Source organism: Xenopus laevis, chromosome 9_10L (assembly GCF_017654675.1).
Source record: "Xenopus laevis strain J_2021 chromosome 9_10L, Xenopus_laevis_v10.1, whole genome shotgun sequence".
NCBI lineage: Eukaryota > Metazoa > Chordata > Amphibia > Anura > Pipidae > Xenopus > Xenopus laevis.
This window is the reverse complement of record NC_054387.1, coordinates 24,560,942-24,585,832: the sequence shown is the minus strand read 5'-3', so window position 1 is coordinate 24,585,832 and position 24,891 is coordinate 24,560,942. Positions and strand designations below refer to the sequence as shown.

At 39.5% G+C, this 24,891-nt stretch overlaps 1 protein-coding gene across 5 annotated transcripts in view; it reads right to left on the bottom strand.

Moving 5' to 3' along the window:
• lrrc45.L (leucine rich repeat containing 45 L homeolog) overlaps positions 1 to 24,891 on the bottom strand; it is a 78,997-nt gene that overhangs the window by 22,751 nt on the left and 31,355 nt on the right. For 2 of the 5 annotated variants that reach the window (XM_041576952.1, XM_018235051.2), the window contains 10 exons: positions 20,664 to 20,776; positions 20,526 to 20,584; positions 17,485 to 17,562; positions 17,279 to 17,414; positions 16,935 to 17,012; positions 15,851 to 15,962; positions 15,704 to 15,774; positions 15,471 to 15,563; positions 14,461 to 14,553; positions 12,111 to 12,284 (listed from right to left, as the gene is read on the bottom strand). In XM_041576952.1, the coding sequence (XP_041432886.1) occupies positions 12,111 to 12,284; positions 14,461 to 14,553; positions 15,471 to 15,563; positions 15,704 to 15,774; positions 15,851 to 15,962; positions 16,935 to 17,012; positions 17,279 to 17,414; positions 17,485 to 17,562; positions 20,526 to 20,584; positions 20,664 to 20,776 (1,007 nt within the window). Of the gene's footprint in view, positions 1 to 12,110; positions 12,285 to 14,238; positions 14,321 to 14,460; positions 14,554 to 15,470; positions 15,564 to 15,703; positions 15,775 to 15,850; positions 15,963 to 16,934; positions 17,013 to 17,278; positions 17,415 to 17,484; positions 17,563 to 20,525; positions 20,585 to 20,663; positions 20,777 to 24,891 lie in introns of all 5 variants that reach the window. The other 3 variants (XR_005964143.1, XR_005964144.1, XM_018235052.2) reach the window with 3 other exon arrangements.

Sequence of the window (24,891 nt, the reverse complement as noted above, 5' to 3'; positions counted from 1 at the left end):
TAAGCACTTGGCAATGTCCCCATATACAAAACTTTTGGAGAGCAGTCAGAACCTGGCCCTTCCTCCATTGCTGTCTCCCCACTGTTGTTTGTTGGGGGTGTTGGAGGGAGTGGTTGTGGGCAAGTATATGACTCTTCTCATTAGAGGACTACTATATTACGCAAAAAAGTGTATTATTATGAGATGGATGGGGCCTAGAGTACCCACGCTGGGAATGTGGAAATGTCAAGTTAATAATGTTTTACCTATGATTAAACTTGCCTACCTGGCACGGGGCTGTCCGGAGAAATTCGGGAAAATTTGGCAGCCATGGACTGAGGATGAAGGCCTCAACGAATTGGATGCTTGAGATTGAATTAAAATGCGAATACCTACCTGAGAATTGTATGCATATTCTGATAAATATGAGTGAACCCCAGGCGGATCTGTTCCCCCCCCCATCTTTATTTCTGTGTTGTATTGTTAAAAGAAAATCAATAAAAAAGTTTTGTTTTAATGAAAAAAAGTCCATATTATAGTCCATTTTTGTGAATCCTTTTACCTAGGTGAATGTGCATGGTGAAAAATAATAAAAACTCTGAAATGATACATAATTGGTCTAATATTACCTGAGACGCATTTCAGACTTCATAGACCAGTTAATAACCTTACAAAAAGAAACAAAGTGCATTAAAATGATGTGCATTAAAACCAGTTACATTGAAAGCCAGTAATAATTGTATCAACTTCCAATACTCTGTATGCAAAACATGACTTGCTTATATATTCTCTATTTAAAAGGGGTGGTTCACCTTTAAAGTAAGTTTTATTATGTTATAGAACGACCAAATCTAAGCAACTTTTCAATTGGTTTTCATTATTTTTTTTTTTATAGTTTTACAGATATTTGTCTTTTTCTTCTGATTCTTTGCAGCTTTCAAATGGGTGTCGCTGTCCCCTTGTAGCACGGTGGATATTTGATTTAATGATTTACAATTAGGGATGCACCGAATCCAGGATTCGGTTCGGGATTCGGCCAGGATTCGGCCTTTTTAAGCAGGATTCGGATTCGGCCGAATCCTTCTACCCGGCCGAACCGAACCCGAATCCTAATTTGCATATGCAAATTAGGAGCGGGGAAGAAAATTGTGTGACTTTTTGTCAGAGAACAAGGAAGTAAAAAATGTTTTCCCCTTCCCGCCCCTAATTTGCATATGCAAATTAGGGTTCAGATTCGGTTCGGTATTCGGCCGAATCTTTCACGAAGGATTCGGGGGTTCGGCCGAATCCAAAAAAGTGGATTCGGTGCATCCCTATTTACAATATACTGTATATCTGATTTATAGTGAATCAAACCTTAAGTTTGAGTAAGTATAAGATTTTGGGATAGTTATTTGAATCCAATGTCCCTGATGTAGATATATTGCTGGGCAAACGTTCTATAGCAAACACAGGCATTGTTGGCCAGCGAATGAATAAACAGACAGCAGACAGACAAGACTCAGATTGAGTAACAAACTGTGTCTTGGTGAAAGAGATACAAAGTTCTTGCTGATCTTTTAGAATTCCATTGGACAGCATTTTGGGCTAGCTAACTATTTTGCCTAGGTCAGCATTTGGGGTTAAAGATCTCTGTAGCTGCTTAGAATAAAGGACGCCTTTTACTTTTCAATGAGAGCTTCACCTTGGACTCCTGAAAGAGTGCCAGGATTTTGGATCATCGCTTGATTGTCGGGAACCTGAGGTTCATGTACCCAAAGTTTTGCGGAGCTCCCCGATTGTGCTGACTGATTGATGCTGAACTGGCTATTCTTGTAATTACCATCATACGAAGCTAAGTAAATATTTTTAAATTCTACCTTTACTTGTGTGTGTGTGTGTGTGTGTGTGTGTGTAAGTTATTGCTCACAAGCAGTATATCAAAAGGTTTAATCATTGATCCTGTATATTTGTATTAATATATTTATTTTAATTAATACAAGTATTATTATTGATAAAGGTTCACTCCTTTATTACATTTGGCGCTGTGAACAGGATTAACCCTTTTATTGCTGTGAAGTGCAGTAATAACTTATAGAAACTTGTATAAATTGTAGAATTTATTTATAGTTCAACTTTATATGGTAGGGTAGTGGCAGTATTGTAGTGGCTTGTGCAGGGCAAACATACTGTTGAAAGAGAGCAAAAATGTTCTGCTTGTTTAAAAATAAAGTTAGAGGGGTAGATGATCAAATGAGCACCCTTCCCACATGGGCTAGTTCCGGACCCTGGACCCATGTTGCTCATGAATTGATTTAGTATCAGCAACCTTTTCAGGTGACTAACCCCGGTCACCAGTTGCTGAATTTGGATTTGTCTTGGTATTCCAAGGCAGAGCAGAAGTCTGCAGCACAAGTGGGTTGGTTGTGTTTTCAGGCGCTAATGGAGGAGACAACCAAAAGGGAGTCAGTTGAACTTGAACTGCAGGCAGTTAAAGATCAACTATTTGTGTTAAGAGAATGTTTCCGCAGAAAAGCACCGTGATGAGATGGAAACAGAGTTTTCACAATATGTAGAGAAAACTGTTAATAAACAGCAAAAAGGGAAAGGGAGAAAATCATCCGAAAAGTGTGCATCAGTTAAAGTGAAAGCTCTTGTAAATAAAGGAGACTTGGGGGAGTTAGCCCAGTGGTCAGGAGCAGATTCAGATGAGGAAATTGAAATAGGAGATGATATAGAAGAAGGAAAACTAAGGCCAATAGTAACTACCAAACAAAGGAGAGAAGTAACTCAAAGAGCAGGCAATACTAACAGACATCAGGATTACAGAGGAAATGCAGAAGCAGCAGAACAGCAATATACAGAGGAAACACGTTCATATACTGCAGGAGAATTAACAGAGTTGGGTCAGAAATTTGCCCAGAAAGGAGGAGAAAGTATCCTTAAATGGGTCTTGCGAGTGTGGGATTTGGGTGGGGATGGTATCATGCTTACTTAGCAGGGAAGCAATAGGATTAGGCAGTATTGCTAAAGACCCTCGGGTGAGGCTTTATCTGAGGAGAGCACGTAATACTACTGTGACTTTTTCCCTGTTACATTTGATAAGGGATTCAGTCTTACAAGTGTATGATACGCCCACTGAAATGATGGATTCTACCCTATGGCGTACTATAGGGGAGGGAATACAAAGGTTAAGAGAGCATGGATGTGTGAGCGGCTTGATTGCTGATCCGTTAGCACCCCCAAATACACCTACAGTAAAAGAGATGTGGTCAGGGCCAGATATGGCGCCCTTTACTGCACACATGAAAAATAAATTGCTTGTAGGATCGCCCATCCATTTGAAAGTCCCATTGTTTACAATGTTAAGTGCTTTAGATGCCAAGCAGGGTGTTATTCATGAAGCTGCTACATTGCTGAGTCAGCTGGGTGAGTTAGAACGCACAGGAGAAACTATTGCTAGGCAGCGGGATGTAAAAAAAAGGGGTACAGAAAGGTTAAAAATCAGCCGCAGGCAGATGTTCTTAAATTTGCTTCAGAGTGGAGTAGCTAAGGTTGAAATTGATGGCATTCCCACTGCTGATTTGTTTAAACGCTGGGAAAAACTGAAACAAACGGTGAGGTTGAAATTAACCAAAAAACAGAATGTAGCAACCGGCAACATAGAGGACCGTGTCACACATGCAGTCCTGCTAATGAAGGGAAATAATTCATCCCACATAGGGAAGAGGACTTGCTTTAACATAAGGAGAGGATCCAGGAGATTAGATGATAGGAAGGCAGAATGTGTATTATAAAAGTTTTTTTTTCGTTTGTCAAAACAGGATTGCAGCTGTTTTCTGTACCCTTCCATTTCAGTTTTTCAGCCGTATGTTGAGTTGTAAAAAGTGCCTCTCTCTCTGTGTTAAGAACAGAATTGTAGCTACTCTTTTGCCCCTCCCTTTTTAGAGAGATACAAGTTCAACTAAGGGAATCAGTTGTGTAGTGAAACTGAAGTAATAAAAGTATGTTAACTTGTTAAAATTGTAGCTATGTTAAACTCATCTTTGTGTTCAGATAATATAATTCTTTTCTCTGTTTCAGGATGACATTTTAATTTTGTATTTGAAAATTTGATAATTTTTCCAATGAAATAAATATTAATAGATATATTTGTATGCTATGACTGTTATTTCATTTGGCAATACCAAATTAAAACCATATGGTATAAAATATGAGCTCATTCATAAACATTTTCAAATAGAAATTCTGATCCTATATTATTTTTGACAAATTTTTGTTTTGTTTTTAAGTGCACAGATTTTTGACTACAGCCCTTAAGACATCTATTTTGTTTTTAAAGAACTATGATAAAATACCTAAGTGTGAAACTTGCAAGTTTTTAACATTTTTGTTTTGAGTGTTTCTGAGTGTGTGTGGGCCCACATAAATGTGTTATGTTTTCTGATGACAGGATCCCTTTAAATGTTTTTTTTTTGTCTTGTCTTACATGTGACAGATACTTAAAACCAAGTCTGCTGATTATTCTTGACAAATTTATAGAAAATCAAGAAAGTTGACAAAAGATAGTGTTTTAAGAGCAGGAAACTATGATTTCTCCTCACAAAATTATAAAATTGATAACAGTTGACAAAACAGATCTTAAATGCTAAGAACTGATGCTGCTTGATCCTTTGTTTTATAGAGGTTTAACATGGAAGTAAACAGCTGCATTAACCAAGATGGTTTGATCTTAAAACAATGGACAGTAAACACAAAGATTTGGACATTGTTAATCTTCAACGGACATCAGTTCAGTGAATAAAGATCCTGGGACCTATTTAATGTTGGATGGAAACTTCAATGGACATTGGTTTATCATCAGTTATCATGAGCATGGACTTTATAAATGAATATTTGCCTTTTATTCAATTGGTTATGCAGACTGTGTACACTATTGTATTATTGTTAATATGACTTATAGATTGTTACATGAGCTATAAAGTGCTAGTTAAGTGGGTTTAGAGTAAAGGCAGCACCACTGAGCTCTTTATCTCATATGACAGTGCTATCAAACTTATTACATTTAGTGAGTCAAACTTTTTATGCAACGTGTTTCAGGGACAGATTATCTTAAAATGATAATGTCATACAATGAAGTATATAGAGCCAGTGAACAGACTAAGGGCCATAAAAATCCTCTGGAGAGCCAAATATGTTCTAAGGTATATAACATTGTGCAGTAAACCTGAAGCATAGAGTATGGTGTATCTTAAAGAATTTAGTATGTGAAACATTTTGATGCATAGAAAGATAACCAGGGTAGTTTATTATCCTAAGAGATAAATTGCTATGTAAACATAGCATTATGGAATAAGTAATTATTGCATATGTGTAAATAGGGTAACAGTATATGTGTAATGTAATGCTAATGTTATGGGTTGATTTGAAGAGAGATATATCTATATGATTGAAATGCATAATAATGGAATATACAATTCTGCTGAAGGACATAGTAGTTTACACAAACTCAATAGACTTGATAGTATCATCCCAGGTGATTTGAATACACTGAGCGATGTACACCCTTATGGTTGAAGTTTGTGGCTACTAGTGATAGATTGGTATTTTGGAAAAGCATTGGCAGAATGTGTTGCTGAACTCTGCTGAGCTGAATTCAGTTGCCATTGTTCTATAAGGAGGCAGGTTCGGTAGAAATAAAGTGCATGGCAGATACAGTGGATAGTAAACATATTGCTTCCTGAAGAAGCACTGTTTAACTAGGTGAACTGTAAAGCCCGTAATGTAACCTGCCCTTGGCTAAAGTATTTGAGCAGCTGAAAGCTTGTAATGATAAAGCAGAGCAAAAGGGATGCTTGTCATGTTTTCCAAAGAAATTTGTCTACAGGTAGACATAGATTTTGTCATGGGGCACTAATCATTACAGAAGTATTTTATGACTTGGGATGTAGTTGAGATTTCTTTAATCTTTTGCTAAATGAAGTGTCCTTCAATCAGAATTACACAGTCTCATTGTATAAATTCTTTCAAGCAATAGTTAAATGGGTATGTGTGCAGAATATTATTTGGTGGGTTTTTTGGGAGCAACTATTAGTAATATATATTGGCAAATTTCCATCAGCAATTCTATCCATTATCAGTATATTTTGTAAATCAAGGGGTGGAATGTAGCACGGTGGATATTTGATTTAATGATTTACAATATATATCTGATTTATAGTGAATCAAACCTTAAGTTTGAGTAAGTATAAGATATTTGAATCCAATGTCCCTGATGTAGTTATATTGCTGGGCAAACGTTCTATAGCATACACAGGCATTGTTGACCAGCAAACATCTTTAAGAATGAATAAACAGACAGCAGACAGACAAGACTCAGATTGAGTAACAAACTGTGTCTTGGTGAAAGAGATACAAAGTTCTTGCTGATCTTTTAGAATTCCATTGGACAGCATTTTGGGCTAGCTAACTATATTGCCTAGGTCAGCATTTGGGGTTAAAGGTCTCTCTATCTGTTGATTATAAAGCACACCTTCACTTTACATGGGTAGCTTCGCCTCGGACCCATGAGTGGGTGCCAGGATTTGGATCATCGCTTGATTATCGGGAACCTGAGGGTGATGAACCAAAGGTTGTGGGGCTCACCGATTGTGCAGAACTGGCTATTCTTGTAATTACCATCATATGAAGTTAAGTAAACGTTTTTAAATTCTACCTTTACTTGTGTGTGTAAGTTATTGTTTACAAGCAGTATATCAAAAGGATTAATCATTGATCCTGTATATTTGTATTAATATATTTATTTTAATTAATACAAGTATTATTATTGATAAAGGTTTACTCCTTTATTACACCCCTTCTAAAAAAAACAAATGCTCTGTCGATTGAAGAGCTACTGAATAAAAACCAAAATTTACTCAAAATTGTTACACAGAAACACTCAATTTCCTTGATGTAAAGTTAACTAAAATAGGTATGAGACTTGAGTCAGACCTGAAAAGAAATAGACAAAAATAATTTGTTACACTTTCAAAGCTTCCATCCATCTTCCTTAAAGAAATCATTACCTTCGACACAATACACAAGGGTTAAAAGAATTGTGAGCAATGATTCCCTATGTGAAACCAGATTAAGGGAAATGACTGATGGTTTTTCACAATGGGGTTACCCCAATAAGGTACTTGAAGAAGGATTGGGGAAAATTAATAATATGGACAGAAACTGTCTTTTAGACTCCAGCAATAAGGTTAAAAAAAGAAGGTGATAGAATGGTGTTTCTGAGTATGTATACAACAGCAAGTGGACAATTGTCAAGGATAATAAGGAAACATTGGCATTTATTACAAAATTGTCTCCCCCATATACCTCAATTTCAACAATCTCCACTTATGGTCTATCCTATATATATATATATATATATATATATATATATATATATATATATATATATATACACGTGACCAGCTAGTTAAAGCAGACATTGGGTCCCAAAAGAGAAATAACCGACGTTTTTACAACATCCGAAATATGGCACTTTCCCTTGCCTACATTGTACCCAATGCAATTCAGTAACAAAGGGCAACTGTTTTTATTATCCCCACACAGGCAAACAATACACAATCAACAATTATTTTACCTGTGATTCATCTTTTGTTATTTATTTGTTAAAGTGCCCTTGTGGTTTAATTTATATTGGCGAGACTACTCATCCGTGATTGGATCTCAAAGCATAAATCTACAATATGTAAAAAAATCACCACTCTACCAGTACCATATCACTTTCATCAGGCTAAACATTCTATAAGTCAAATTAAGTTTCAAGTGATACAAACAGTAAATTTACCAAGGAGAGATGGAGATAGGTTGCTTCAGTTGAAATACAGGGAGATGTATTGGATACACAAACTGGATACAATATGGCCACGAGGATTAAATAGAGAATATACCCCTGGGATGTTTATTCTTAAGTAAGTCGTGTTTTGCATACAGAGTATTGGAAGTTGATAAAATTATTACTGGCTTTCAATGTAACTGTTTTAATGTAGATCATTTTAATGCACTTTGTTTCTTTTTGTAAGGTTATTAACTGGTCTACGAAGTATACCGAGTGCTGACTACAAGATCTGCATATGTTTTGAGTGCAGAATCAGTCTGAAATGCATCTCAGATAATATTAGACCAATTATGTATTACTTCAGAGTTTTTATTATTTTTCACCATGTACATTCACCTAGGTATAAGGATTCACAAAAATGGAGTATAATATGGACTTTTAAAGAGACTAATTTTATACATTTTTACATGATGTCACTGAAGAGGAGGAGTTTCAAGTCCCTCCCACTTTTATGCCCTATATAACACTGTGATTGCATGTGGACACTAGGCTTGATAAAGGGCTTAGTGGAACACTAAATGTTGCCCTTGATTTGTATGCGTATGGAATAAAAAAATAACGAATTCATTTTCTCACTTTTATCAGTGTGCTACTGGTTTTATTTTACATTTTATAAGGGGACAAAATGGCATATGGGGATTGGGGAATAGCACATGGGGGAAGGGTAGAGAATAACCCAAAAGGGAATGAAAATGATACATAGGGTAGGTCAGTGAGAGAAGGGCAGATGGGGGATCAGCACATGCGTATGGTAAGTGGTGGGAAAAAGGAGACAAGGGCTTGTGGAGAAATGTGAAAGGGCAGGGTAAAGGAAAGTGGAGAAGGAAGTCAGTGAGAATTACTGTTAAGCAATGCAATGACTGAAATTAAAGACAAGTAAGAAAAAATATAGATAAAATAATGGAGATATTACAGATAATTGAGAAATTATAGATACAGTCATATGAGAAATTTTGTGAACCCCTCTTAATTCTTTGGAGTTTTGTTTATCATTGGCTGAGTAGCAATTTCCTTTTAATATATAACATGCCATATGAAAACAGTGGCAAAGCTTATTGGATTAACAGAAAATATGCAATATGCATCATAACAAAATAAGACAGTTGCATACACTTGGGCAACCCGACAGAGATATTACATCAATACTTAGTTGAGCCTCCTTTTGCAAATGTTACAGCCTCTAGATGCCTTCTATAACCTTTGATGAGTGTCTGGATTCTGTATAGCGGTACTTTGGAACATTCATTCGTCAATACAATAGAGGAGTCTTGAGTTCCCAGGCTCACTTTATAGCTGCACTAATGGCTCAGCTCAATCTAGTCAGTGGCTGACTCAGGATATGATTCATAAAGCTTTAATAAAAATTAATGTAAACAAGGTTCCAGGGCCTGATGGCATACACCCCAGGGTTCTAAGAGAGCTTAGTTCAGTTTTAGACCAGCCCCTATTTCTGATTTTCTCAGATTCACTTTCATCTGGTATGGTCCCTATGGATTGGAGAAAAGCTGATGTTATTCCAATGTTTAAAAAGGGATTACGATCTCAGCCTGGCAATTATAGGCCAGTAAACTTGACATCTGTGGTGGGCAAATTATTTGAAGGCTTGTTAAGGGATCACATTCAAAATGTTTTCCTAGTGAATGGCATTATGAGCAGCAATCGGCATGGCTTTATGAAGGATAGGTCATGTCAGACAAATTTGATTGCTTTTTATGATTAGGTAAGTAAGATGCTGGACAGTATGGGAGGGGCAGTAGATGTGATCTATTTGTATTTTGCCAATACTGTGCCCCACAAACAACTGCTTTCTAAACCCAAGTCTGTTGGGCTTAATGAAGTTGTTTGCACATGGATAGGAAACTGGCTACATGATCGGGTACAGAGGGTGGTTGTTAATGGTACATTCTCTACTTGGAGTAAGGTTCTTAGTGGGGTCCCCCAGGGCTCTGTATGACACAAAACTATCCAGCCCAATTTATTCCATCCAGGATGTGGCATCCTTGCAACACGATCTTGACAAACTGGCAATCTGGGCAGCTAAGTGGCAAATTAGATTCAATGTTTCTAAATGTAAAGTCAAGCACCTGGGATGTAAAAATATCCAAGCCCATAGAGTCATGGGAGGAGGGGGTCATTCTTCCACTGTATAGAGCACTTGTAAGGCCCCATCTAGAATATGCCGTACAGTTTTGGTCTCCATCACTCAAACAGGACATTATTGTATTAGAGAGGGTACAGAGAAGGGCAACTAAGCTGGTGAAAGGTATGGAAAAACTTAGCTATGAGGAAAGACTGGCCAAATTGGGGAGGTTCACGCTGGAGAAGAGGCACTTAAGGGGTGATGTGATAACTATGTATAAATATATAAGGGGATCATATAATAATATCTCTAATGCTTTATTTACCAGTAGGTCTTTCCAGCTGACACAAGGTCACCCATTCCAATTAGAAGAGGTTCCGCCTAAATATTCGGAAGGGTTTTTTTACAGTGAGAGCTGTTAAGATGTGGAATTGTCTTCCTGAATCAGTTGTACAGGCTGATACATTAGATAGCTTTAAGAAGGGGTTGGATGGCTTTTTAGCAAGTGAGGGAATACAGGGTTATGGAAGATAGCTCATAGTACAAGTTGATCCAGGGACTAGTCCGATTGCCATTTTGGAGTCAGGAAGGAAATTTTTTCCCCCTCTGAGGCAAATTGGTGAGGCTTCAGATGGGTTTTTTGCCTTCCTCTGGATCAACTGGCAGTTAGGCATATATATGTAAAAAAAAATAAATAAAAGGTTGAACTTGATGGACGTGTCTTTTTTCAACCTTACTTACTATGTTACTATGGAATACAAAATCTCTCCAGTTCAGTTAAATTTGATGGCTGCCGAGCATGGACAGCCTGCTTCAAATTATCCCATAGATTTTCGATGATATTAGAAGTACATAAATATTGTACTTCTCCTTCTGCATACATGCCTTTGTAGATTTCAAAGTGTGTTTAGGGTCATTGTCTTGTTGGAATATATTAGCCCTGCGTAACATCAACTTTGTTGATATTGGGTTGAATTCATCCGACCCTCGACTTTAACAAGGGCCCCTGTCCCTGAAATAGTCACACAGCCCCACAGCATGATGGAACCTCCACCAAATTTGACAGTAGGTAGCAGATGTTTTTGTTGGAATGTAGTTTTCTTCTTCTGCCATGCAAAGCGATTTTTGTTATGACCAAATAACTACATTTTTGTCTCATCAGTCCAAAGCACTTTGTTCCAAAATGACTGTGGCTTGTCTAATTGAGCTTTTGCATACAAGCGACTCTGTTTGTGGCCTAGGTGCAGAAAGGGCTTCTTTCTCATCACCCTGCCATACAGATGTTCTTTGTGCAAATTGCACTGAATTGTAGAACGATGTACACTATCTGCAGAAAGATGTTCCACTCCTATATTTTTTTTGGCCTGCCAGACCTGGATTTTACAGCAACTGTGCCTGTGGCCTTCCATTTCCTGATTACATTCCTTACAGTTGAAACTGACAGTTTAAACCACTGTGATAGCTTTTTGTAGCCTTCCCTAAACCATGATACTGAACAATCTTTGTTTTCAGATCTTTTGAGAGTTGCTTTGAGGATCCCATGCTGTCACTCTGCAGAGGGGAGTCAAACAGAAGCACAACTTGCAAATGGCCATCTTAAATACCTTTTCTTATAGTTGGACACACCTGCCTATGAAATTCAAGGCTTAACAAGCTAATCCAACTGATATGGTGTTGCCAGTAATCAGTATTGAGCAGTTACCTGCATTCAAATTAGCAAAATTACAAGGGTACCCACATTTTTGCATAGTCAGTTTTTCACTGCTTCACCCCAGTACTCCTGGAGTAAATTATAATGCAGACTGAGAGGGGTTACCAAACTTTTTCATATGACTGTAAATAACTGGAGACGAAGAGGTTGAAAATTAACATTATTTTAAAATATCTCTCTAACCATTAACATATGGGGAAAAGAATGCTGTAGCTGGCAGTTTTGCATCAATAGCGTAAAGTAAATAAAATCTGCTTTTTGTCTTTCTTTAAAAAAAAAAGAAGCACAGTTGCGTTAAAACAAGTATGATACTTAGGTAAAATCAATTGTATGTTAAAATCAATGTAAGACCCATATTGTTTTCAGTTAATGTATAATGAGTAACTTGCTACGGTAAAAAAATATAATAAATACATGATTATTTATGAGGAGTGTGATGCTTGGTCAAAATATACAGTATTTGGTACCTGTTGTAGCCCATCAATCCTTCTCTTTATGACTTCAATTTCCAAGCTGAGTTGGTTGTTCTTAGTCTGCAGCTCTGCTATCACTTGGTTCTGTTGCAAAATTTGATTCTGTGCTTGGTCCCTTGACTGAGTGAGTGTGCGTAGCTTGTCCTGAAGAACAGCACAATTCTGCTGCTGAAATGGATAAATGTACATATTTTTCACTCATACAAAAACACACACATGGGCCATAAGCTACATACAACATGCCATTTCAAGCACAATACTGTTAACTTTATTTTAACCTGAAGTATACCAGAGTAGCGAACCTAATAGCTGGCAATGATGAAAGCAGCAAAGTACTCCCTGGAACTGTTTTTTTTTTTTGTTTTTTTTTTTTTTATTCTGGCCATTGTATATATCAGTGCTTATTTATGATGCATCTATGTTTTCAAGAAGCTTCTTTGCAATGAAAACTACATTGTTCACCTACATATTAACTTTTAATATACTAAACATTCCAAAACATTTTCAAACAAATGTTATAAAACATTTGCAGGTCCAAATTAGCTTAGAGTTCTGCACTGCTGAAAATGCTTAGAGAAGAACTAACCCCTAAAAATGAATAGGGCTAAAAATGCCATGTTTTATATACTGAACATATTGCACCAGCCTTAAGTGCTATTGCTTCTCAATAGCTGCTATGATTCAGGACTTCGAACTTGTCACAGGGGGTCACCATCTTGGAAAGTGCGACACTCACATGCTCAGTGGGCTCTGATCAGCTGTTGAGAAGCTAAACTAAGGGGTCTTCACAAATTATCAAGCTGAAAATGAGTCTGTAATACTGTCTGTAATAAAAGCTGATGCAATGGGGCAGAATATTAAATGCTGATGCTAGTTGCACTGGCTTCTGTGCTGTTGTGTAATAATTATCTGTATCAATTACTAATCAGCCTTAAACTGTGACATTTATATTCTATGCATGTTGTATATTTTGAGTCGGTCCCTAAGCTCACTAACGGACAACAGCACAGAGCATGTGCAGTGAATCAGCAGAAAAGAAGATGGGGAGCTACTGGGGCATCTTTGGAGACACATATCTTCGCTGATAAAGGGCTGCGGTTGCCTTAGGCTGGTACAGAAGCCCAAACCATAATGTACAATATTTCTAGCCTACTTCTTTAGTTTAACTTTTCTTGTCCTTTTAATCTAGTGGTGGTAGCTAGAGGAATAGCACCCAGCAGGAGAAATAGGAGATGCTGTGTCATTTACAACCTGGTGAACTGAATAGATAAGGTAATAGCTGTCTGAAAGGACTTGCATGATGCTGCTGTTCTGCAAGCTCAGCATCATATATAATGAGTTACAATGGCTGCCAACACATCATTATTTAAAATTTGTTTGACAATAAAATTGTAAATGTTAGAATGAGTTGCAATGCACACAGTGTATTAAAACTACATAATTAAAATTATGACATAATACCATTAATTTTTCTTCTAACTGTAAACAGTCAGACAAAATTTCCAGCCAGTGGTGCTGTTATTACAAATTCTTTATATTAGCAATTTTACATTCATTTGTGTTAAGGATTTTCTTTATGCAAAGATTAGAGATTTGAAAGACAATATTCATTTTGAATTTGACAGAATGTTTACTGTATAAGAAATGGTTTTCTATTTATGCTGTATAGATTGAATTGGAGTTAGATCCAATTCTAAAGGTGGCCATAGACTCAAAGATCCGCTCGTTTGGCGACATTGCTAAACGAGCGGATCTTTCCCCCATATGCCACTAACTGCATGGCTATATCGGGGGTAATTCGAACGTTCTGCCGTATGGCCGAACGATCGAATTACGATGCACCAAGGGGCTCCGACGGGTCGGTCGGGTAAAAATCCAACCTTCCCGATCGATATCGTAGCCAGATATCGATCGGGAAGACCTGTCGGAAGCCCCCATACATGGGCAGATAAGCTGTCAAATCGGTCCAAACGACCAATATCGGCAGCTTTATCTGCCCGTGTATGGCCACCATAACTCTTAAAACTCTTAAAGGGCCAGTAACAGCAAAATTTTTTCAAAAAAAGATGCCAAAACATATTAAACGTTAAAACTGCTAAGTCTTTATTAAGAAATAACTTACTGAAACTCCGGCGACGGATCCATCGTGTGGTGCTCGAGGAGAAGAAATGGAGAGGCGCACAATGGATCACCAATTGCATTTTCTGAAGAAGTGCAAGCAGAGTTTCGGTAAGTTTTGTCTTAATATATTACCTAACAATTTTTTTAAAAAAAATTTGCTGTTAACGGTCCTTTAAACAGGTAGAAACAATTCCGATATACAGGTTTGTGTGCCAATTCTTACCTCTTTGAGCTGTGCAAAACTACGGACTTTTTGTACCTCTTCTTCTGCCTGAGCATACTGGTTGGCTAACATTATTTTCAATCTGCTCAGTTCCTGCAGAAAGAAACTGAATGCAAGATCAGTGAAAGTGATACAAACCCACCAGCACAAAGCAGCAACTGCAGAAGCAGACAATGTGCAGTGAGAAGGCAGTGAGAAAATACATATTATAGTTAAAGGAGAAGCAGATTTCTGACTTGGCCCAGCTGTGCATTCTCCCATAGGCTTTGTGTGGGCGTTGAGTCCCGGAAGAATATGAAGCGGTGGAAGATGGTGCCCTGGATCTCCACTACATTGCACTTTAGGGTCAGATTTTTTTAAGGTTTTTTTCTCCCCTAAAGGCAGAGACACACGCTCTGATTCTGAGAGATTTAGTTGCCCGCCGATAAATTGCCTCTTCTTCAGGGCGACTAATCTCCCTGAACTGCCTCTGCCGGCTGGAATCTAAATCGATGGCGGGATAGCACTCAGAGCCTTTCGTTTTCCGAAGTCGCCTGAAGTTTCCACATGAGGCGACTTCAGGAAACTAAGCACACCGATTATCATCACGGCAGCGACTTCCATTGTAAATGGTGGGAGGCAGTTCGGGGAGATTATTTGCCCATGAAAGAGGAGATTTGTCGATGGGCGACTAATCGCCCCGAATCTGAGTGTGTATCTCTGCCATTATGCACAGTGCAGGGAAGGGGGCAATGGTAGTAATAGAGGTTCAAGAGCACTAAGAGAAAACAGAAACAGGGTCACTTTAAGGATAGTGATAAGCAGTCTGAAAAGCATGGTAGGCTTATTTACCCACTGTCCAGTGTATAAACACTATATATACAAGTATATATACCTGACTGAATTAAAGTATAGGAAGTATTGGGAAAAAAACACGCTACAGCTAAATTAGTAGGCAGCATTTAAATCTGCAAGCTGACAAGTACAATACAGACAATAACTAAATCCATGTGGCCATCACTTGAGCTCACCTCCTCCAAGCCCAGCTTTGTAGCCTCCAGACGTTGAACGCTCTCCTGTGCAACTCTCTCAGTATCTTCCAAATGCCGTGCCATATTATCAACCTGTCAGCATAGAGAAAAATTGAGCTTCAACAGGTGCATGACATGGACAAGCAACCTGTAGCTCCCAAGCTGTGGTACAGTAATACCATACTTATAAAAGTGACAGTAGGAGACATGTTACACAACCTTAAATACATAACCTCTTTCTGATGCAGAATGGTGGAATCATCTCTGTACTGTCTGTATCTTTTCTTCTCTGCTTCAAAACTTTCTGCACATGAGACACAAGAAAAAAACCATAAGTTCTGATATAAAGACAAGTTTGTGGTGTATGGAATAAGTAGTACCTTCTGCCTGCACAGCTCGCAGCTTCAATTCTGAGTATGTGTTTGTCAGTTCCTGCTTCAGCTCAAAAACAAGGTCCTGCTGCATTTTGCATTTTCGTTCCAGCTCATCAACCTGCAGTATAGTCAGGTTGACTGTCATTACTTTCAAGGACTAATTTTATCGACACTTCTAAACACACTGCAAACTCAAAGGCAGATATTCCATATGCTCTGGTTTAAAATTCAAAATAAAAACATATAAACCATACCAGAACTGGCTAATGGCAAACCGAACCCCCTTGTGTATCAAGGCATTGGCATGAATGGAAACAGCCATTCACATGAGGTGGTTTTCGGCCCAAAACACATTTCACACACATGCACATTTCAGCATGTCTGTTAAGGGTTTTAATTGTATAAGAAATTAAACACAGGCACTCGCCTATTACTGCTTATATCTGTGTGTTTTGCCGCAGTGAATGTAATAAAGTTTCAGCCCTCACTTCATAATATTATGTTCATGTATAGGCCTTAACAAGTTAAAATGCCAAGAACTTTCTTGCCACACAGTTAAAAAGAAGAAGCCCACTGGATAAAACATGAACTGTAAAAAGCCACTTGGATGGAATCTATAAGAGGGGGCTTCTATTCATAACAATGCTAGCAGGCACAAGAGTCATTATGAGTTACTTAACAAGTGTCATTAACCACTTTTTTGAAGAAAAGGCATTTTCTCCACTGGTGAATTTATGCAGTAGAGAAAATGCTAATCCACTTTCTTCCACCCTGACATCACTGTGCACTGACAGGAACAACAGTGGCCTGTTAGTACACAGCCAAAGCAGATTTTGGTGCAAAAATGCATACTTTTACACACACACACACACACATTTTCATGAAAAATGTCTGTGCATACTCATTCTTGTGTCTATCAATTTAGAGATGTCGGGGCAAAAGGATCTGCTTTTCTTTTCCAGCATAGATACGCCAGCAGACAGAATACCTTGTGTCACAGAATGATTTTTATAACAAAACAACAGGTTCACTATAGTGCCCTTTATGCCAGTTGTCCAGTCTTTAATTTGATATATGCATGTATACATACCTTGCTCCTATAATGAAGAATTTTCTCATTTGCAGCTGCTAAATCCCTTCTGCATTTGGCTTCATGCTCTCCGAATTGCTATACAGAAAACATTATTTGTGTTACCACTGGGGTTGATAAATAAGGGGTATGGGTATTTCTTAGCCTCATGTTCACTACCAGCCTGTAGCAGACCATGTTTCACAGTCAATTTTTGTTTGTGCCACCAAGACTCACCACTAAGCATCTGCTTGAAGGCTACTTGAAGCAAGGTAGTGATAAATAAAAAACAAGCCAATGTTTGGGGATTCCTGTGAGTCTATAAAGTGCCCATTTCTGTTCATAATAATTGCCAAGACTCTAACCTCTTTTGCCTTTATTAGTTCCTTAGCATGTTTTTCCCTCATACTAGAATCTTCCTGTTTTAGTGATCTCAGGAGCTCCCCAAGGTCCTGTTCCTTCTGGTGTGACAAAGCCAGGGCAGCATCCATCAGTTGCAACCTGCAGAACGACTATGGCGTCAGAAGAATTCCTACAAGACACGCTAAAGAATTATTTGAATAGTCTTTACTTGGCAGTTGATGAATTCACAACAGACTTCCTCTCATCTAGGGCCTCCTGCAGTCTCCCGGCTTGCAAAGCTGCTGATCTATCCCAAAAGAACAGAAGAGATTAAAGGTGCAAAAAGGAAATTTTGTGCACTCATTGTTAAATCTCTTTCTCTCAGTCACTTGGGGGACATAGGAGCGGTGGATATAGCTGACACCACTAGGAGGCAAGACACAATACAATAAAAAATGAACTAGTCCCTCCTCTGTCTGCTATATCCTCCTCTGCAGACAGAGTTAGGTCAGTTCGTACCAAAGCAAGAACAGGAGGTTACTGACTAAAACAGTGAAAATGATTAACTAATTACAATGAACTGATGGTTGTATATGCCAACCATGCCTGAAAACGAGTGGAGGCCTCATTCCAGGGCGGAAGTCCCCCAAGCGACTGAAGAGAGAGATTTAATGGTGAGTACAAAAAATCTCCATTGTCAGTTTGGGGGACACAGGAACAGTGGGGACTTACCAAAGCTGGCCCCTGATATATGGACGGGAAGAGAGGCCTACGTGGAACTAGCCACTGCGGCTTGGAGTGCCTTCCTGCCGTAGCTGGTGTCAGATGCCGCAAAGGTGTCAAACTGAAAAGTTTGGCAAATGTATATATGGATGTCCACGTGGCAGCCTTGCACAATTGTTCCGCTGAGGCCTGGTTCTGAAAGGCCCAGGACATATTCATTTCCCTGGTGGAGTGGGCCCTGAGTGAAAGTGGGGGTTGCTGTTCCCTGTGCCACGGCCCTCCTGCTTCGTCCACCAAGAGGTTAATTAGGTCCGAAAACCAGGTGCGGCGAGTCCATCTGGGAGCTATGAGGATGAGCGTGGTGTGTTCCCTCTGTAGCTTCTTGATTGCTCTGGGAAGGAGGGGGAAGAGGGGGGAATGCGTATGCAAGTTGGAAGTTCCAAGTGGAGGTCAGGGCGTCCGCCGCCAAGGCAAGTGGGTCCCTGTAGTGTGCAAAGAAGAGTGGTACCTTTCGACACCACCTTGTGGTGTGTTGCCATAAGATCCACCTCCGGTATCCCCATCTTTGAGTAATTTGGTGAAATATTTCCTCCTTTAGGGACCACTCACCTGGGTCCAGAGACTGTCTGCTGAAGAAATCTGCTTCCCAGTTCAGGAGTCCCGATATGTAGATCTCTAATAGTTGGGACTGGTCTCTGCCCATCGAAGGATAAGTCCGACCTCATTTAGAGCTTTCCAGCTACTTGTGCCGGCTTGGTGGTTTATAAATGCTACTGCTGTGGCATTGTCGGGTTGGATCTTTATCGCCTGTCCCGCTAGTTCCTATTGCCAGTGTACTAAGGCAAGTCGGATTGCCTGAATCTCTAGGAGATTGATGTGGAGATGTTCTGCTGTAGTCCAGCGGCCCTGCGTTCCTCTAGTACTGCTCCCCAGCCGGAGAGACTTGCGTCCATTGTGAGAAGGCACCATTGGGGTTCCCTGAGGGGTCTGCCCCTGTCAAGAGACTGGTTTGCACCCACCAGTGGAGAGATGCTCACGTCTTATGCTGAAAGAATATTCCATTGCAGTTTCCTGAGATGATTTTGTGCAAAGGGTACTGCATCTATGGTCAAGACCATGACTCCCCAGACCTTCATGCAGAACCTGGCTATGTGAGTTGGCTTTGATAGAAGGGCCCATACCAGGGTCTGTAAATGGTGAACCTTGTCAAGAGGGGGGGGGGTTAGAGAGACTGTCCAAAAATCAATACATGTAGGTAGGCGTCCTTTATGTCCAGGGAGACATGGAATTGGCCGGGGGACATTGCTGCGATGACTGATCTGAGAGATTCCATTTTGAACCTCCGTGGCTGAATGAAATTGTTGAGCTCCTTGATGTCCAAGATTGGACACACTAAGTGTCCTTCTTGCGAAATACAAATAAGTTAGAATAGTAGCCCTTGAACCTTTCTCTGGGCAATACCGGTATGATGAAGTCTGATTATAGAAGGTTGCTGATCGTGTTCTGGAGTGCTAGGGACTTGTGATGTTCCTGAGGGAGCCTGGACATGAAGAAATGCTGTAAGGGTAGGGAGGCGAACTCTAGATGACAACCTCGTGTACCCAGGAGTCCGGAGTCAGCCATGTGTTTGCAAAGTGTCATAGCCTTCCCCCTATGGCCGCTTCGCTTGGCGAGACGGGACACAGTCATGCTGATGTGGGCTTGCCAGCCGGCTTTGTTGAGGGCTTTGAGTGTAGGACGCAGTGAATGCCCAAAGAGATGGCGCATCATCATAGAGCACGCACTTCCGGGTTTGCACTTCACAAGAAGCCTGGGAGAAAGTGGCAACCTGGACGTGGCTAGAAGGAAGAAAGGTTGCAGAACTGAATGCGCCTGACCCCCAGTTTTTTGAGATCCTCCACGGTAGCGCAACCTGTAAGGGCTCCTGTCCTGGCGCCGGAGGTTCGTGCAGCTCTGTACAGACCCAGACTCATGGGTTATGCCACCCTCAGCAGTGTAGGCCTGGGGGAGGCAGAAAACTGGAGTCAGCCAATTACCTGATTAGTGGCTCTCTTCTGCTCCAGTCTACCGGCCAACGAAGCCTTCCCCCGGAGAAAAAGGGGGAGGTAGTTAGACTGGGTGGTCTGCGCATTGGAAAACCCCCTGCACTTGAGAGACCCTGGTGACAATTCCTGATGGAAGATAGACAGCTGGCACAATCTACTCAGTGTAGATGTCCAGTCCAAGTTCAAGTCATGATGATGAAATAAATAAATGAAGTGAAGGTGAAATAAAATTAAAAATTACTAGAATTAACTCCTGCAACAGGAGCTCTTGTGGATGTCCTAACCTCCTGAGGACACAATGAAACTGACCTAATTCAGAGGAGGGTATAGCAGACGGAGGAGTGACTAGTTAATTTTTTATTCTATTGTGTCCTGCCTCCTAGTGGTGTCAGCTATACCCACTGTTCCTGTGTACGTCAAACTGACAATAGAGAAATAAAAATTCAAAAGAAATGTTTGGGCAACCTGCATTCATAAACGAAGCCTTGAATGTACAACTGACCTGTTGATGGAATTCATTTCTTCCCTCTGCTTATCTATGGTTTCCATCATATTAATAAACTGGAAAAGAAAAGCCAGAGTGGTATAATAGGAATCTCAATGTCATACAGAGGTGATTGAGCAAAGTGTAGGATCTCACCTGTCTGCTCTTCTCCTGCTTCAGATTTTGGACCTCCTTGGTGAGCATCTGTCTTTGGCTTATATTTCCTTTCTTTAAAAACTGCCTTTCCTGATTATGTTTGATGCTCAACTCTGTTAGACATTGATACAGCAAAATGCTTTTATTAAATAAATTGGAAAATATACTACTGTTACAGTGCTAAAGACCAAATAAAATTCTAAAAAGGTCATTTACAGAGACCACACAAATTGTGCTCCCCTTAATGCTTATTCTTATGTAGAAGAATTCCAGTATTATATAAATTTGTTTGTTAGAATTATAGGTTACCATATACTGCCATATATTCTCCATTTGGCCTTTTTATTCCATTGATATTGTGCAATACACTGGTTTTGGAAAATGGGATATCAGTTCACAGCTATATTAAATTCATGTTTCTGTTGTTATGCAAATACAACAAAAAAGTGAGTGTTGTGTGCAGGGAAAATCTGAGAAATGTATTATACATAATATATAGGTGGGACCACAAAACAGCTATATAAAATGAGAAAAAAATTTAAATCAGGGAATGTAAAATTGAGGTTTCACTGTATATATTGCTGGACCGTTTAAAAAGATATTACAGACCTATTTTAAACTTGACTTGTTAAATTTGTTATAAAATGGATAATTCTATGCAACTTTTCTATTGGCCTTCATTTTTGCTTTTTTATAGTTTTTGAATAATTTGATTTCACTTACCACTTACCACGTCTAAAAAAACAAATGAAAAGCTACAAATGTATTTGTACTTTTGTACTTTTTATTACTCATCTTTCTTTTCAGGCCCTCTCCTGTTCATATTCCAGTATCATACAAACTGCAGACTCATCTGAACTGCAGATTTTAAGGGAGGAACTTGCAGCACTGAGGGCAGCGGCAAACGTGGGGGAGAAAAGGAGGCTCGCAGAGCAACCACTGGCAGGGGCTAGTGGAGTGGGGGGAGGAGAAGGGATAATGGAGGCTAATGAGGGAGGAAGGTTTGAAACAGTCAGGAGGGGAAGTAGGGGACAGAAGGGTAGGGGGGCTGGTCCACAGCTTGTCCAAAACAGCAAATTCACCATTTTGGCTGAAGATGCTGGGGAGGAAAGCTCTGAACTGGCGTGTATGTTTGATACCATGCCCAACAAACCACTGCTTTCTAAACTAAGGTCTTTTGGGCTTAATGAAGTTGTTTGCACATGGATAGGAAACTGGCTACAGGATCGGGTACAGAGGGTGGTTGTTAACGGTACATTCTCTACTTAGAGTAAGGTTCTTAGTGGAGTCCCCCAGGGCTTGGTTTTGGGTCCACTTTTTCACGGCAGGAAGCAGTCATTCTTCGACTTTATAGAGCACTGGTAAGGTCCCATCTAGAATATGCTGTACAGTTTTGGTCTCCATCACTCAAACAGGACAGGACATTATTGTATTAGAGAGGGTGCAGAAAAGGGCAACTAAGCTGGTCAAAGGTATGGAAAAATCTTAGATATGAAGAAAGACTAAATTGGGGATGTTCAAGCTGGAGAAGAGGCATTTAAGGGGTTATATGATAACTATGTATAAATATATAAGGGGATCATATAATAATCTCTCTAATGCTTTATTTACCAGTAGGTCTTTCCAGCTGACACAAGGTCACCTATTCCGTTTAGAAGAAAAGAGGGTCTGCCTAAATATTCAGAAGGGTTTTTTTTACAGTGAGAGCTGTGAAGATGTAGAATTATCTCCCTGAATCAGTTGAACTGACTGATACATTAGATAGCTTTAAGAAGGGGTTGGATGGCTTTTTCCAAGGGAGGGAATACAGGGTTATGGAAAATAGCTCATAGTACAAATTGATCCAGGGTCTAGGCCATTTTCAAGTCAGGAAGGAATTTTTTCCCCCCCTCTGAGGCAAATTGGAGAGGCTTCAGATGGGGTTTTTTGCCTTCCTCTGGATCAACTGGCAGTTAGGCAGGTTAAAAAAAAGACTTGATGGACGTGTCTTTTTTCAACCTAACTTGTTTCTAACATATGTTACTATGTATGTTACAAAGCAATGCGTAGTTGCTAGGATAATTTAGACACTAGCAACCAGATTGCTGAAATTGCAAACTGGAGAGCTGCTGAATAAAAAGCTACAAACAGGCTGGTCACTTGAAAAAGCAAGTAAAAGCAAACAAATCAACTGAAAAGGATAAGTATTTATTAACTGCTATTTTAATGTAAGGTTTTATATTTAAATACTGTTGTTTATTTTGTATAGTTTTTTTCTGTTTTGGGTTATAAATAGCAAAGTTTGGTGTGCTATTGTGCTTACAGCAAATTTGTCACAACCTGCTTTACTTTGCAGTTATTTTCCCTCAGTTGAAGGGTGTGGGGTTTGATTAGTTTCACCTGAACAGACTGTATAAATAGAACCCCTGGAACTCCAGTGGAGCTTGCTCTAGTGTTTAGCTGCTCTTGACTGTTTGCTCTTCTAGTGGAGGATCTGTAAGTGGAGTTACAACCACAGGAGTTTCAAACTAAAGGAGGTTCAAACTAGGTCAAAAGTTTGTTCTAAACCCTAATTTTTTTATTCCTGTTTTGATCTGTAACTGGGATAATGAGTGCTAGCAAGATTGAAGGTCTGACCCAGTGCACATTCTGCCATATGTATGCAGATTTGGAACAAAAGATCCAAAATGCTTACCTCTGTGGTAATTGCAACACTGTGGTCAATTGACAATCTTGAAAGTCTCTTGCTCACTGAGCAGGACCTAGCGGGCTCAGATCGTTTTGGGAGCAACAGAACAGCAGCAGGATGTTGAGGCAGCTAGCTGGGTGACAGTTAGAAAATCTAAGGTGGGCAAAAGGAAAATGGAGGCTAATCTGGAGTTTATACATCTCTACAAATTTGCCAGATTGTGTGAAGAAGATGGGAGTGTGAACTCTGGATTGGCAATTCTAGATGGGGCTGATCTATCAGCCGGAAACCAGTTTCTCTAGTAGTGGTGGGGAGGAGAGCAGAGTCAGGCCTAAACAGATTGAGGTTGTAGGGGATTCAATTATTAGGAAAGTGGATATGTTAATCTGTCGTCCGGATCGCTACAACTGAACAGTTTGCGGTCTACCTGGTGCCAGGGTTCGGCATGTGGTTGATCGGGTAGACAAATTATTGGGTGGGGCTCGGCATGACCCAACTGTCTTAGTGCATATCGGTACTAATGACAAAATAAATGATAGATGGAAGACCTTAAAGAGTGATTTCAGGGATCTAGGCTCTAAGATCAAGGAAAGGTCTTCCAATGTAATTTTTTCTGAACTTTTGCACATGCCACATGCAAGTTTATGAAGACATGAAATGCGTGGCTCAAGTCTTGGTTTAAGAAGGAAGGGTTTGGATGCCTAGAGCACAGGGCTGATTTTTCCTTGGGGTACAACCTATACATAAACTCAATAATTTCTCCAAGGCATGCTAGTAAGTAAAAAAATATACTTTATTTACATCAATAGTTAAAAAACATGAAAAATATCCCCTCTAAGTCATAGGCAGAATCCTGCCTATGACTAAGTGCTGGGTAAGCATGAAACGCGTCAGAGGGGATATTTTTCATGTTTTTTAACTATTGATGTAAATAAAGTATATTTTTTACATACTAGCATGCCTTGTTGAAATTATTGAGTTTATGGATTTACCTCTGTTTGGTCACTAGAGGTCTCCGGCATGCATACCAGTAATGTTTACTGATTCTGCTCCCAATTTGATCCTAATAGTACAACCTATACAGTTGTGAAGGTTTGCACCTCAATGGAAGGTGGTGTTCGGTGCTAGGGGAAAGGGTGCTAAGTAATTCAAATTTTAAAAGTAAAAGTAGTAACCTCTGATGTATGCTGGCAAATGCACAAAGTTTGTCAGGTAAAATGGGAGACCTAGAATTAATTGCATGTTTATCATGATATAATTGGTATCACGGAGACCTGGTCGGAAGAAACAAGTGACTGGACTGTGAATTTAAATGGTTACACCCTTTTTAGGATGGACAGTTGGATTAAAAAGGGTGTTTGTATGCAAAGCCTGAAGTAAAGCCATGCACTAAAGAAATAACCATTTGAGATTCTGTTGCAGAAGCAATTCTATAAGGGAGTAACGAAAACAGTAAATTTCAGACTTGCAAACTTTGACAGTATAAGTGCATCCATGCAACATATTTAGTGGGAAATGTTCACAGGGTTAAACACAGAACAAAAAAGGGAAGTCTGTAAA